This window comes from Zonotrichia albicollis, chromosome 16 (genome assembly GCF_047830755.1).
Source record: "Zonotrichia albicollis isolate bZonAlb1 chromosome 16, bZonAlb1.hap1, whole genome shotgun sequence".
NCBI lineage: Eukaryota > Metazoa > Chordata > Aves > Passeriformes > Passerellidae > Zonotrichia > Zonotrichia albicollis.
In genome coordinates, this window is record NC_133834.1 from 6,867,833 (window position 1) to 6,882,627 (window position 14,795).

At 39.1% G+C, this 14,795-nt stretch overlaps 1 protein-coding gene across 1 annotated transcript in view; it reads right to left on the minus strand.

The window, feature by feature from the left end:
• Positions 1-14,795, minus strand: part of LMTK2 (lemur tyrosine kinase 2) — a 41,406-nt gene that overhangs the window by 4,504 nt on the left and 22,107 nt on the right. Inside the window, exons 7-13 of the mRNA XM_005487363.4 lie at positions 11,688-11,821; positions 8,501-8,585; positions 7,736-7,857; positions 6,091-6,240; positions 2,934-5,841; positions 1,241-1,376; positions 578-826 (exon numbers count right to left, since the gene is read on the minus strand). Coding sequence (XP_005487420.2) covers positions 578-826; positions 1,241-1,376; positions 2,934-5,841; positions 6,091-6,240; positions 7,736-7,857; positions 8,501-8,585; positions 11,688-11,821 — 3,784 coding nt within the window. The remainder of the gene's footprint in view (positions 1-577; positions 827-1,240; positions 1,377-2,933; positions 5,842-6,090; positions 6,241-7,735; positions 7,858-8,500; positions 8,586-11,687; positions 11,822-14,795) is intronic.

Here is a 14,795-nt window from a genome sequence, read left to right on the forward strand (position 1 = left end):
TGCTCTGAACAGATTGTTTGGGTCTCCTAACAAAAGCTATCCTATTCACAGCTCTAGAAAACATGCTGCAGTTCTTGAGAGAATGTCAAGAATGCAATGTCTAAAAAGCAATATGAAAAGAAAACTAAACTGTAAAATAAGCTTACACAATAATAGCAGAAACATTATGTTCCTGGCATCCTTATCCTGTGCAATGAAAACACAATTGTGACTTAAGACAGTGCAATAACCAGAATTAATAACTGCCATAGTGTGGCAGGTGCAACAGCAGTACTGCAGGACTGCAGAGGGTTCATTCATCCAAATACAGCTCTTGGGTTTTTAACACAAAAACTGAGAGCTTGTCCTGTAAATGTTCTACCACAATTTTGTAACAACTTGGACACAAATAATCTCAATCTCCACGGAAAACTATGTCTTAACTGAAACACAAGACCAGACATGAACTTTTGTAGTGTTAAAAATGTACTTCTACATTTGGTATTTAAATAGAACAAAACTTGTATTTGTTCCTTTATCTTTACATAACGATTTTAATTTTTATCTTTAAAGTAATTTTTATGACTAAATCACTTACCTCCTTGCTCTATATCTGAATCTGTAAGATGTGTAAGAGAAAAGCTTGCCATGTTTGCAGGAGAGATGGAGAATCTGGAATAAGGGGATGAATGTGACCAGTTCTGATCGAGAGTCCGGGACGGTGGAGGTGGAGAGAAGTACTTGGATGGCTGCAGGGGTGCTTTAGAACCAATGAGACTGTTAGCTGCCTTGGAGATAAAGGATGGCTCTGGAGAAGAGAAGTCATCATCCCACTCAAAACCTCCACCTTGGGGAGGGGAGAAAAAAAAAGTAAGAAAGAAGAAAAAAGCAGCATTACAGTAATGTCATGTAAGGTCACCCAGAGTTGTACAAGGAGACTGGAAGATTGCATTAACCCCAAACAAAACCTGTGTCCCTGGGCAGGGTTCTAGCCCAGGGAGTCACAAACATTTGTCACCCAGTTTGGCTGCCTCTCAGGCAACCCTGGACACATCAATATATAAAGAACCAGTATCACATCCCAGCTTTGCTCCTCAGGACCAAGGGAATCTGAGCCCAGCTGCAGTGTGTGCTTAGGATGCAAGATTGAAGCCAACACGGTCCAGTGAATTTACAGATCACACAGAGTTTAATGACTTCTCATAAAAGGCTCTGCATCAAACAGTCCCAGCCCCTGCTGTGCATAAATATATTCATGTACCTTCTTCATCTGTTGAGCTTTCTGAATTTGCAAATCTGTTTAAGTAACCAGGGCTGGTAGATGGAACAGGAGAGCTGCCAGCACCTTCCCCGTTCACGTCTGTCCCGTGGCTTCCCAGCTCCTTCGTTGGTGTTTCCTAAGGCAAACAAAGCCACTTTTTGAACTCTTTTTACACACAATGTCTCCATGCCTTCAGATGCCAGCACCCACAGATACACTTCCCCATCCTGCCATCAAATGGAATCAAAAGGTCTGTAAACTGTTACAACAACACAACAAGACTCTGAGTTACAGATTAGCACATGCAAGTACTTCTAAAGAAAGCTGCATCAAATCCATGCTAAAATGCACACAGGAAACTACTATTTAAATATTATTTACTATATAAAATGGTTTCATATTTGTAGGAACAAATACCTTCCAGCTGAAAACAGTTCCCATATCAGTTTAATGTGGGTAGGGTTTTTTTTACTCTTTAATAAAGCCTTATCCCAACATTTTATTTTTTTTTAATCCCCTAATCATGTTCAGGATAAAGAGCCAGACTTTGTACAGCCGGTATTGGAAGCAGCCAACATTTTATCAGTTATTGGAATAAAAAGTAAAGAGTTCAACAACTAAGAACAGTTTAAACACAGCTGATTTTTTCCTTCCCCTCTGACAAAAGGATTACTATTCTACAGGCTGCCTAAACACAAATAAATCAAATAGAAAACCATGTTTTCTATTCCAAAACACAGTTAACTATAATATTAAAGTGCGTCATCATAAGCAACATTTCCCAAGCTTGACAATGTGACTGTTCTTTTAAACTCACTGGACTAGTTCAGTTGCCATAATGCTAAAATACAATCCCCTCTGTATCCAGTTACAGAAGTTAAAAATTGATAAAGCTGATAGGGAAACAAAAGTAACCTTGAATTTTATAAGCAGATCACTGTGTCACTGAACATGAATTCCACAGGATTAATAAAAATTAGCATTACCATCTAAATACTGTTCTTATCTTTGATTATGATCTTAGATAAATTTACCTTAGTGCTAACTAACAAGATTCAGAGTTAGGTTTCAGTTTGAGTTTTGGGGTTGTTTTTTTAAATTTAATTACTGACTTTTTTCTTTCTTCTTTTCTTCTACAAAGCATCTTAAAGACTTCAAACTCATTAAACAGATAAGCCATTTTTATAAAGCTGCAACAATATTCTGTCAAAATAAAATAATTAAATATTGTCCATAGCAATGCTGTCTTGCATATTCAAATTAAATACGTGTTATAAACAGCAGGAAAACATCACTAAAATTTGTTTCATTCAGCACATGCAGTCAAGGGTCCAACAGCAAAGGAGACTCATGATTTGGAAACCAAAGCAAAATCCACCTTCAATTCAGATTAGTGCAGCTATTCTACAGTTTAGCAGCACTAAACTGCACCTAGCCAAGTCACAGAGTTCTTTTTTCTTTATATATAAATATAATTCTTTTACATTCATAAATTCTTACAAAGCCTTTATATATTAAGAAAAAATAACCTACATCATGAACAAGCTGTAACCCTGCCACAACAAGAACAAGAAAGGTGCTTTTGTAACAAGGTTTTCCAAATATTAAGCAATTCATTCAATTTCTCCTTGTTTAAACAAAAAAAAAAGGCAAGACAACAAAAATTTTACTTAGTAATTAAAAAGAAAGGTACCTGATCAAACAAATAGACTGTCACATCATCAAAGAATGTTACAGCCTTTTTCTCATCTTTCCAAAGTTCAGGCTGCCTTTCATTAAGAGGTTTTGGAAGTTTCAACAAGCTTCTCAAATGTTTTCCATCATCTTTTTCAGTAACTATCTCAGGTACTTGATGAACAGTTTCATCTTCACTGTCAGAACTCAGACTATGCATATGAAAAGTCCTCATGTCATCCTCAGAATCACTGTTTTCATCTTCCTCATCTGCATCATCACCGTCCTCTAAATCCAGCATCCCAGCCACGCTGAGCTTGCCGAGGTATTTTCCTTCAATATCTGGCTCTTTCAGCTTTTGTCCTTCCATGTGATAGAAGGACTTCTCACTGTTACTCAGATCTAAAGCCATGTTGTGCACAGGCTTTAAGTCTCTGTGTGAAAGGAGCTCTGAAGTGTTCGTGCCAACACAAGAGACACTTTTATGGGAAGTCTCAGATAGTTTTATTTCATCCCTCAGGTTACCTTCCATCACTATTTCCAGGGAAGTCAGAGCTGCCTCAGCCCACTCATCAGGACACCCCTGCATCCTTTCATCCATCTCTTGGATCTCTAAATTGTGGTTTAGTTCCAGTTTTGAGTTTTGATTATCATCACCCTGGTAATTCCTCACATCACACGCTTGCTGTCTCTCTTCAAAACCACAAACCTCTTCAGTGTGATTGTCTCCTCTGTTGGAGGAAATAACACACACAGTCTCTCTGGACAGATTTACAGACTCTTCTGGTTTTTTATCTGGCTCAGAATCATTATCAGAGAAATAGGCTGAGTCTCTATAAGAGTTTTGATTTCCACTCAGAAAAACCACTGGGGTTATTTCTAAATTGCTGTTCACTGCATCCAAACAAGCTGCTGCTTCTGACACAATGATGACTGGATTAGAAGGCAAAGCACTGACACTGTTCTCATTCACACACAGAGCAGTTTCCACATTGGAAGTGTCCTCAACAGGAACATGGGAAGTCCATTCTGGAGATTCCAGGTTTTCTGTTTCATAGCCACTGTCAGCAGGTTTATCTGGTGGCAAAAGTTTCTGAGGACTTTGAGCCTGTAAAGATTCTAAAACCTCATTTACATCTAAAGAATCCAAAGAATCAGGAGTCTCTAAGGCTGGTTCTACAGTTTGTATAGGAGATGGGCTGTCCTCCAAAAGACTGTCCTGACTGGTACAATCTGAAGCAGCAACAGAAATTGAGGTCACCTCTTCTGGAATATCCTTACAGTTCTCAAAATGATTTGATGTTTCTTGTATTTCCTCCAATAAACATTCATTCTTTTTAATTATGGGAGAACTATCTTGCACATTTCTTTTTCTATCTTCCTGATCACTGCATTTTTGTTTGTTAAATGTTGTTTCATCAGACTTGAAGAGCATTCCCTGTTTTATCTGTGCATCACACTCCTCTGTTTCAATAGCAACACTGTATGGACTGTTTCCAACATTATTATTTTTGGCATTATAAGACAGCTCTTCCTGACAGAGAACATCGGTGTTGCAGGACATGACTTCATTCACTTCTACATTTAGAAATGTCTCCTCATCCTTCAAAATAGGAAGATTTGCACAGCTATCAGATGAATTATGTGCAGTGGGTGGACTAGAGGATGCCTGCATTTTTACAGGAGTCTGAGACTGGGAAATGGGATCTTTACTCATTGTCACTGGGTTAAAATTTTCATCTTTCACTGTTCTAAGACTTTCATGTATTAAAGAAAAGACCTGTGCATTTTCAGCCAGCACAGGGTCGGGCTCTACAGAGTTTCTTTTTGAGGTTTCTAATATATTTCTTAGAACATCTTCTGAGTACTGCCCAAAGTCACTGCTGTCTTTTTTAGGCAATAACCCTGTTAATAAGTTTTTCTCTTGAAGAAATAAGAAGTTATCAGAAAGTTCTTCTAAAGTTACCAGCTCTGACTGGTTAGAGATATTTTCACATAAGGAAACAGTTTCATTTTCAGAAGCATGATTAGAATGCTCCTTCTCAGAAGAGCCCACTGCCTTTCTAGCATCTGTGTTAGAGTTCAAAACAGCTGGTTTAAAGTCTTTAGGAGAATCATTTGTTTCAGAAAACCCAAGTATTTTTCTATTTGTCAATTCTTCTGCTCTATCAATATCATTAAATATACTCTGGAAAGGACTTTCTGGACTATTGGCAGCAGTCAAAAATTCCTCTTTAGGATCTGTATTGTAGTGGAAGAAGTCCCCATCAGTACTAGATTCTTCAACATCAAGATCCCTGAGAACCGTGAAATGAGAACTTTTTTCTTGTACAGCTTCTTGATGATCAACTTCTGTGGTTAACACAACTGATTGGTTATCAAAATTCATGCTGCAGCCACTTCCCTTCTCCTCTAACTGGATATAGTAGTCATTTCCAACAGAAAGTTTGTGTGCATCAAACACAGGTAACACCCCAGGGACAGCAAGCGATGCCTCTTGACCACTTCCATCCTGTGCTCCTGGTCCTTGCTCTGAAAGTGACCTCTCAAAAACCTCCACTGGATAGAAAATACTTGTGTAGTTCATGGCTTCATCAGGATTCACATGACCACATTCATCAAAGTGATCATGTTTAGCTGCCTCCCAGATGTACTCAAAGCTCAGCCCATGGCTTGTTTCAGTTACTGTCAGAACCTCCTCCAGCTCGTGGCCAAGTCTATCTCCTGTGAAGTGATCCAAGATTGGGAATGCAGAATTACTTGCTTCTCTGTTTGAGGTGTTTGGTTTCAGAGCATTCCACTGCTGCTCAAAGTCAATCTCTGAGTCCCTCTGGCTCTGCATGCGGAGGTAAGTTAAGAGTCTGTGCACTTCTTCTGCCGTCGGTCTCTTTTCTGGGGGCAGCCAACAGAACTGCAGAACTTCATACCTACACAAATAAAAACATGTTCAATAGGTTTCACACTGAAAAGGAATTTATAGAGTTCAGATACCTAACATGCCTCAGAGCACCAGTATCACTGGCAGAACTTCCATCTCAGCACATCCCCTTACTCCCTTTACCTAGGGTTTGTTTGCTGAGTTCCCATGTAGCAATTTCAACATGTTTAAGAGAACTGAGTCATTTCACAAACTTCTTCAGCAGCTTTAAGAATAAACAGAAACACTTCAAGTTTACCATCTATCAGAGTATGGCTGCTCCAGCCGTGGCTTGAAGGGTTTAACCTGCTTCTCCTTGATGACATGGGTCAGGACCTCCCTGTCAGAGAAGTCTGAGTAAGGGCGAGCGCCGCTCTCAAACAGCTCCCACAGCGTCACACCCAGGGACCTGCAAAAGAGCAGCACAGGATGGGCACTCTCAGAACTACTTCAGAGTGGCTTTTCTCAGAAAGGATATGCAAAGCATAGCTGGCAAGGAGAAATAAATACTACTCCCCATTGTCTCTACAATAACTTCAGAACTTATTTCAGTTTGACAGAATGCTAAAACCCTGAAGAAAAAAGTTGCTTGAAAGCAACAACAATGAAGACAACAAAATGTAGAAGGTCTCAAATTATTTGATCATGCAAAATGTCTACACATAATAAAACATTATCTTTTCAACAATTTAAAAATAAAAAATATATTTTTTTTACTATAGTGTATAGAAATGAGATTAAAAAACCTTACAGTTAGTCAAATAGAAGAGAAAAAGCTTTCATTTTCTTTTCATAAAAATTGCAGTTATAGGTCAAACTGCTAGAAAACTCATCTTTCTTCCAGAGTTCATAGAATTCTTTATTGTCACGCTGCAGTGGTCAAAAGCTGCCTCTGTACTGTATCCAACACTAACCACATTTTCACTGAGTACAGTCAATGCTAATCTTTGGGGAATCCTTCTAGGCTCAAAATGCAAAGTAACTGACTCTGCACATAGAATAACTTAGATTGGAAGGGGGGTCTGGAATCACAGAGTTCCAATCTGTTCAAAGCAGCTCTGCATAAGAGGCACTGAAATACAAACTGGAAACCTAAAGGCCCTGGCTGCTTGCAGTCCAGATGAACAGTATGAGCTGAGGAAGTTTTTACATCATTTCTATATACCCCACTTGCTTTCTGCAACCCTACTTTTAAAACACCAAACAAACCCAAGTTTACTATTTAATATCCTTCAAATATAAAGCAGGAATTAACTATAATGTTTTCAGAAATGTTAGCCTAATCCACAATTTCCATTATCCAAATTTCTTGGGGCTTGAGAACTGAAGTGGAACTTGGTTACTGCAAAAATGTTCATCCTCAAGAGTTCACCAGCCATTGTCTGTCAGCCCTTTGGCAGCAGAAACCATCAGTTAATTGCTGCTCTCAAAAGCTGCAGCAAGAACACAGCATTTTAATTAAAATGCCACTGTTCTACCAATTTAACCTCATCAGGCTCTAGTGGGATCATCTTTTTATGTCACTCAGAGCTACTTATTCTTGGAAAAATCATTTACCATTTCTTTATAAATATCTGAAGGTATTTTTATTAATATAAAATGTTTATTAATTAATAACAATTAATTAACATAATTACAAATTCTGTTTATTAATGACTACAAAATGTTTATGTTTATTACTATAAACACCTATTATTCTGCTAAACATTTTTGCTTGCTCCAGCTTTCTCTCAACAGATTTCTAAGCATCTTTCCAAAGCAGGATATAGTTTCAGGTTTACAGTGATTAACCTACTGTACATCTGATGCATCAGGCTAATTCAAATATTATTTACTCCTTCATGTAACATTTGAAAATATGTTCACAGATGTCTCATTGAAATTTCTTAAAGCCTTCTACATACCATATGTTACTGTATTTATTTTGCTCTGCTGATAACAGTCTGTCTTGAAAACTTGTTACTAACTCAGGTGCAGTCCATCGTAGAGGAACAAGTTTCTTCTCATCTGTCTCTATATAATCTTCCTAAATTATTGATGAAAATGAAGAAAAAAAACATAAAAAGGCTGAACATCTATTGGATCAACTTCCAGACAGTGACAATCCTTTCCTTAATACATTTTTCAGTGATGCCTATGTAAAAAAATTATAATTAAAAAAAATAATCCTGTTTTCCCCATGTAGCAGAGAATAATGCTATGGAGGAAAGTCATTCACTGGTCACTGCATAGCAGAACATTGAATGCCAATTTATTGTTTAAGGTTTGGTACTTACAAAATGTTTTAAATAATGGCCTTAATTTTTCACTTTATTGATATATTTTAATATTTTGAATATTTTCATTAAGAAACATTAACTTTAACTTTTCTTTCAAATGTGTCCTTAAAACACATTAAAATTACTTTGTTCATATTGTAGGACCACTGTAAATAGGACCAAAAAAGGGTAGATTTAGCAGAAGATTCCAGAAGCAAAAACTCTACTCCTCTCTAGAAAGGTACCTATTCTGGTACATGAACTCACTACAGTTATTTGCCAGCAATACTTTGAAAGTTCATTATTCAAATAAAGGACAATCTAGAAGCAGTTCACAACTTTCAAGCATGCTTGCTGTAACCTTGGCCCCTGAATCCTTTAAAAAAGTGGTCCATGACAAGATTAACTCACCTTATACCTACTGAATCCTATACCATAATCTCCTACTTTGACATTTAAGTCGGATGTGAGGAAGCAATTCCGTAAGGCCAAGTCACTGCAAATGCAAACAAACAACCAGTGAGACAAACCAGGAGGTCTTCAAGGCAAATTCAAATGGCTTAACAGAAGTTTCAATTCTTAGAACAGTCAGGTCACAGTTTGAAGTATCAAATGAAAATCAAATGAAAAAAAAATGATTTTTCAGAGACTTACAATCTAAAAGTCAAGGACTCTATGCAGAGTTACAGGTTAGAGTTGCAAGTACCAGGAGCAGATCAGTAACACAAACAGTGCTGAGCACTCAGCATCCACTCCAGACACAGTTCAGCAATCTCTGTGCCTGAGCTACAGGCTGATCCCACAGACCAAACCCTGCTGGAGGCTGAGGCAAGCTGGGGGCAAGCAAGGTGTGCTCCTGGAGCTCCTGCAGCTCCCTGCTCCTCTTCTGAGCAAATGAAACCAGTCCCTGCACTCTGAAAAACCAACTCACATGCACTGCAAACCCAAGCACAGGAGCTGGGGAAAGGAATTTCTAAAGTACAACTGTGATCTAAACCAAACATCAAGACAGGTTTTTTTGTTGCTTGTATTTTTATTAAGTTTTAGAACCTACACATGCCAACAATTGATTCCCTATCTCACTGGAATACTGTGGTCACTACAGTTCTATACAAACACTCATCACCTCCAGAAAAAACAAACACTGACAGGGTTTCTCCTTAGAGAGGATGTATTGGACAAGATTTCTTTTCTGGTCAAAAGGCTGTGATTTCCCTTGGGCACTCCCACTGCTTCAAAGGAGAATCAGTTTAGAGCCACTCTGCATTCTGGAACCCAAAGAAAACTAAACACAGTGACAAGGCAATCCCATTTAAAGCTTTCATACAAAACCCCTGGACTATTGTGCTGTCCTGTAGAAAAAAGCTCAAGCTGCAGTCACTTCTCTAGAGCAGTGGTGCAGACTCTAAAGCATTCAAACCACACAGAGCATTTCCATGCAGTTATTGCATTCTGCTCACAATCCTCTCCTGGAGATTACGTGGGCTGTTCACATGCTGCAGTGATGTCACCCCCTAGCACTGCATGGCTTGCATTTTAACTGCCACAAGCAAAATCTATCAGCAACCCAGAAATAATAATTACAATATCATGCTGAGCAACCAGTAATATCTTACATCTGCAGTTAAGTTCCTCAAGTAACAAACCCATACATTACATGTGAGCCAGAACTACACTCAGTCTTTGAAAAAGACCAACAGAAAAAATAATATATTTCATAGAAGTCCTCCAATAAACAAATCACAAAGCTCTTGAATAGACCCAGAATTTGCTTCCAGCTTCTACCATAAACCACATTACAAAAACTCATGAACCAGCACTGCTGCTGTAATAATACAAAGAGACAGTTTTAGGAAACCCATCATGCAAACTCAGAAATTTATGCAAGTTTAATGAAGCTGGAACTGTGGCTGCGACAGCAAAGAGCTCAGCAGACTAATTGCTCAAATATTTCACTTTTCAGTTTCACAGAGGGGACTAGGCAATTAAGTGCCCTGGAAGAACTCTACCTTTCCTTCTGTTGGCTTAAAAAAAGTCTCTGAGGTACAAATGGTCTGAAAGCCACAGCTTGTCTGCTACAAAGACAGATGATGATGTTTTCCTTTCCAGAGTCATTGAACTACACAGGTCAGAAACACATCTATAACCTTCAAGTATGTCCCAGAGCTTGCCAAATTGTTTTATACTATGTAAATAAATATCCTGGAAGAGAAAAATTGTTGGCTGCTTGAATTTACCACTAACAACAAAATCACTGATGCTGGAGCTTTACCACTTACTCTGACAGCATCAGGATAGTGTTGCTAGAAGTAAACATTGCAATGAGAATCTTGCAGATCCACAGATTAATTATTTACCAAGTTTATCTGTATTTCACTAAGAATGTACTGTTAAATTGAATACCTACAGAGCCATGCTGCTGCAAGACAAGAAACTGATCCCTCTGTTAGACAGGTACAACTGGTATTACCTTCAAGTCATTTGAAAATGTTAAATAGGTTAAAAGAAGAGTTCTGTTCATCAGCCACCAGATGAGTCCAGGCTTTGGGGCTTTTTCAGCTTTTTTGTTGCTGTTTTAAACCTGCAACTTTTAAGACTTAGGTTTGAGAGTTCATTTCTCCCTGAACAGGACCTCTGCCTTCCCTAAGCAGCAAGGGGCTCATTAATAAGCTCCAACACAAGCTCCTGCCTTGCTGAAGGGGTGATGCAAGTGCTGGTTCACAGCAGAGAACAGACTGACAAAGTAACTGTCTCGTGGCACCCAAGGTTTCACCACAAAAGCCACATTTGGAGAACAAATACTCTTTGAAATTTTAGTAATCTCAGGTTAATAACTTCCAGTTCCTTAATACCTTTACATTTAAAGCAAAAAAAATTTTTGTATTTTTTTGGGCAACTTGTTCCATGAATGAATTTTCCCAGCCTTTTGCAACTACTGCCATCCTTTCAGTATTCACTACATTAACTTTAATTTAAAATAATTATATTAATTAAAAATAAATCTAGGCATTTCCCCTGATGGGAACAAGATTTTTCTCCTAGCATGATTGCTTTGAAATGTGCCTACTTCCTTTAGTGAAGCTTTAAATGTTACATGAACAACATCAGTGAGAGAATTCCCCTTTCAGTCAGATTTTCCTTCTAAACTCAGTTTCCTCCTTACTGCATTAGAAAGGGATTTTTTTCCCATTTTTAGTAACACAGGTAACATTACCAAAGAAGTTCTAAATTTCTACAATCTAATAAAAATTCACAGCCCATAAGATTCACTGTAACTGAATTTTAACATTCCTCCTTTCACAATAAATGAAATTAATTTGACTTGGCCAAGAATTAATCAAACAACTCCATGTGGACTGGCTTGGCACCAGGTTGTGTTGGATGGGCTGCAAACCCAAAGAGCAGCTGCTCAGCTTTCAGGCAGGTGGAGCTGAACACCACAGCCCTGCAGCTCAGGCAGTACCTTCACCAGCATCACACCCCGTGCCTCAGGCTATTTCACAGTTTGTGCAAACACAGCCTTCAACACCCCGGATTGAATGGAAACACCCAGCTGAGTCTCAGAGTGCACTGGACTGAGGCATTTCTCTGAGCCTACCTGTGCACAAAGTTGTGTTTGTGCATTACAGCCAGGCCAGCAGCAATCTCACACGCCATCCTCTGCAGCAGCATTATCTGAGACTCTCCCCTAATGGGCTCCTGCTCATTGCAGATGTAAGTTTTCAGGTCACCCTGTAAAAGAAGGTGAAGATATTTATTAGCCTTATATGGTGGTTGAATAGAAAAAAATTATTTTTAATAAAGATCCAACTGGCCACATTACTTATTTATCACATTTATGCCCAATAAAATAAAGCTCCAAGTTTCCAGTCTCCATAAAGGATCTTACAAAAGTCATCTAAGGCATTTGGTATTGTCCTTAAGGGTTTTTAATCTAATCATTTAGTAATTAACATCCTAAATCAGACTGCCACATAAAGCCTGTCATGCATTAATAACTTCCATTAAAAAAAACAGAGTTTGATGAGCCTCTGCTTTTAAATGAGATGAGTTTTCAAGTGCTCCAAATCAGCAAAGCTGTCTGTCTGGAAATTCGTAAGGGGCTGGAAGGGAGAGACTGGAGAAGAGTTTCAGACATTGCCAGCTCACCAGCTCTCTGTATAAAAAGCACGGTAATAGAGCCCATTCCAGTCAGAGAATTCTGATGATGGCAGCACTTTTACTGAACCCAGGCAATGCTGAGCAATAGATATGTAATTAATGAGCCCACAGAAGCACTCCATAAATTACTAAAAAAAAAAAGCTTTGAAATAGAGGAAAATAATTGAATACTGTCCAAACACTCAGGAAATGGAAGACTTATGTAGTAAGAGAATTAAAGCAAGGGAAAAAACCAAATTTCTGATGCCACTGTTGTTCATTTTCTCACAGTTTGATTTTCAATCCACCAGTCCTGTATTTTTGTTATTGAAAATATAGACTTTCTGAAAGGTTAGCAAATTATTTTAAAGACATTTCTGTATTGAGACTGCACAATGTATATCATGCTTGTTTCACCAGCAGAACATCCTGGGCTTTGTCCATGTCCATTGTCTTCCCAAATCCTGGGCCAGGAAGCTCTTGCCAGAGCAGAGTCCCAAACAATCAGGAAAGGAACAGTGTTTGTGACACACACGGGTTCCAAATGACAGACCCAAGGAACACAAGCCCTGAACTCCCAGCTGGGCTGACTGTAGGTGGCAGCAAGAGCCTGAAGAAAGACTCTGAAATTGTCATTCATTAAAACAGCAACTGCTTGCTTAGGGCTTGTCCCAGGTGGATTAAGTTCCTAGGATGCCTGAAATGCACCCAGGAATTACTTTTTAATTTTTAAATACATTAGCAACAGCAGTGCTGTGTGACATCCCTTATTTAGTAAATTATTCATGCAGGCATATATTTTTGTAGGAAAACCAACTTTTATTAAATCCAGCACCTTGAAACATAGTGGCTATATGTTTCCATTCTGGTCTAGTTAAGGCTACAATCAAGGTTAAAAATATAAAATAGGAACTTTTGGTAACATTGCTTGTACCAAACTGGGGTGAACCAATGCTCCCACTCAGGGGCTGAACTGCCACAGTGAGCAGTGGCAGCTGGGCAGCAGCTCTGCAGGAAGGGAGCTGGGAGCTCCAAAGAGCCCTGAGTGCCCTGGCAGCAGCTCCTGGGCTGCACAGGCAGGGCCAGGCCCAGGGGAGCTCTCAGCACCTCCCCAGATCACACAGAGCCTGTGCTCAGAGCTGGCTGCCCCAGAACAGAAACTGGAGCAGGCTCAGCAAAAAGCCACCACAAGTCAGGGTTCAGAGCATTTCCCCATGAGGGGAGGCTGAGGGAACCAGGCCCACTCATGGAGAAAGACTTCAGCACAATGACTGCCCAAGAGAAGTTATTAAGCCAGGCTCCTCCATGGATGGAGGATGAGAGAGATCAGGCATGAGCTGAAACACGGACAGCTCAGACTGAGTGTAAAGAAAAGAATTTTTCACATAAGGACATGAACAGAAGTGCAGGCTGCCCAGAAAGAACATACAGTTTCCATCCCTGGATGTTCCCAGGATTCAGCTGGACAAAGCCAGAGAAATCCAGTCTGACCTCAGGATGATATTGCTTTGAGGAGGAGGCTGGAGACCTCCTGAGCTCCCTGCTAGCCTGAATTACCCTATGATGCTTCCCTGCCTAAAAGTAGCAAAACAGCAACATTATCCCTGCACTATTTTGAGAGCCACAAAATGGCCCTTTATTGACAGACTTTTCAACACAGTAAATATCAAAGGTTATATATATCTGAATAAATGCAGTTCTGCAAAATTCACTGCAGAGATGTCTAAATATAAAAAGCTCAATAATCATGCTTGAGGAAGGCTCTACTTTCTCTCCAACCTCCTCTGCCACTCTGCCTTTCCCCTCCTCTCCAGGGATTCCATGAAGAACTAAATTTTGCCTTTCTTCCCATCCTTCTCTGTTCAGCCATTTTTGTAAATTTTAATACAGTTTTTCTCTGTAACAGCCAGCAGCTGGGGCACACTTACAGTCAGTGTTCTCTGGCAGCTTTTTGTTTGTGCAAATTCCATACTGGGTTCATGTGAACACTCAAATGCTGACATGACTTTCAGAAGGCACTGACAGTTTTAAAACTGATGGTTTTAAAAATGTGGAGCAGTTACCAAACTACATCTACTGAACACATTCTACCAAATTGTCATAAACTGACACATCCCCCCTTTATTGTTAAACCACACACCACTGATAAATCTGCTCTTTGGCTCATGCCCATATTGGCCATGATCATTAAATAGATTCACTGAACTCTTTGATTATGATGTTTTCATTGCTAAGATTCTTTTTTGATTAGAACATGCTTTCAAGGAGCAGTAATTAAAAAAAGAACCAATCACTTCCCCTAACAGCAACATCCCTAAAGTAAGCTACAGAGCATTCCAGGCAAATACTGCATGCTGCTGATCTCATCTGCCCAGGGAATTGCAAGTCTTGAAGAATTTCTGTAAGAATTTGATAGGCAAATCAGCCTCCCAATATACATGCAACTTCCACATTTGAATAACTTTCCTTTTACTCATAAATTATGTCAATCCATTAGAGGATCTGCTGTGCTGACAAAATGCTGGCCACACTCAGGGCTGAGTAATATATTAAAGTTAATAAGACA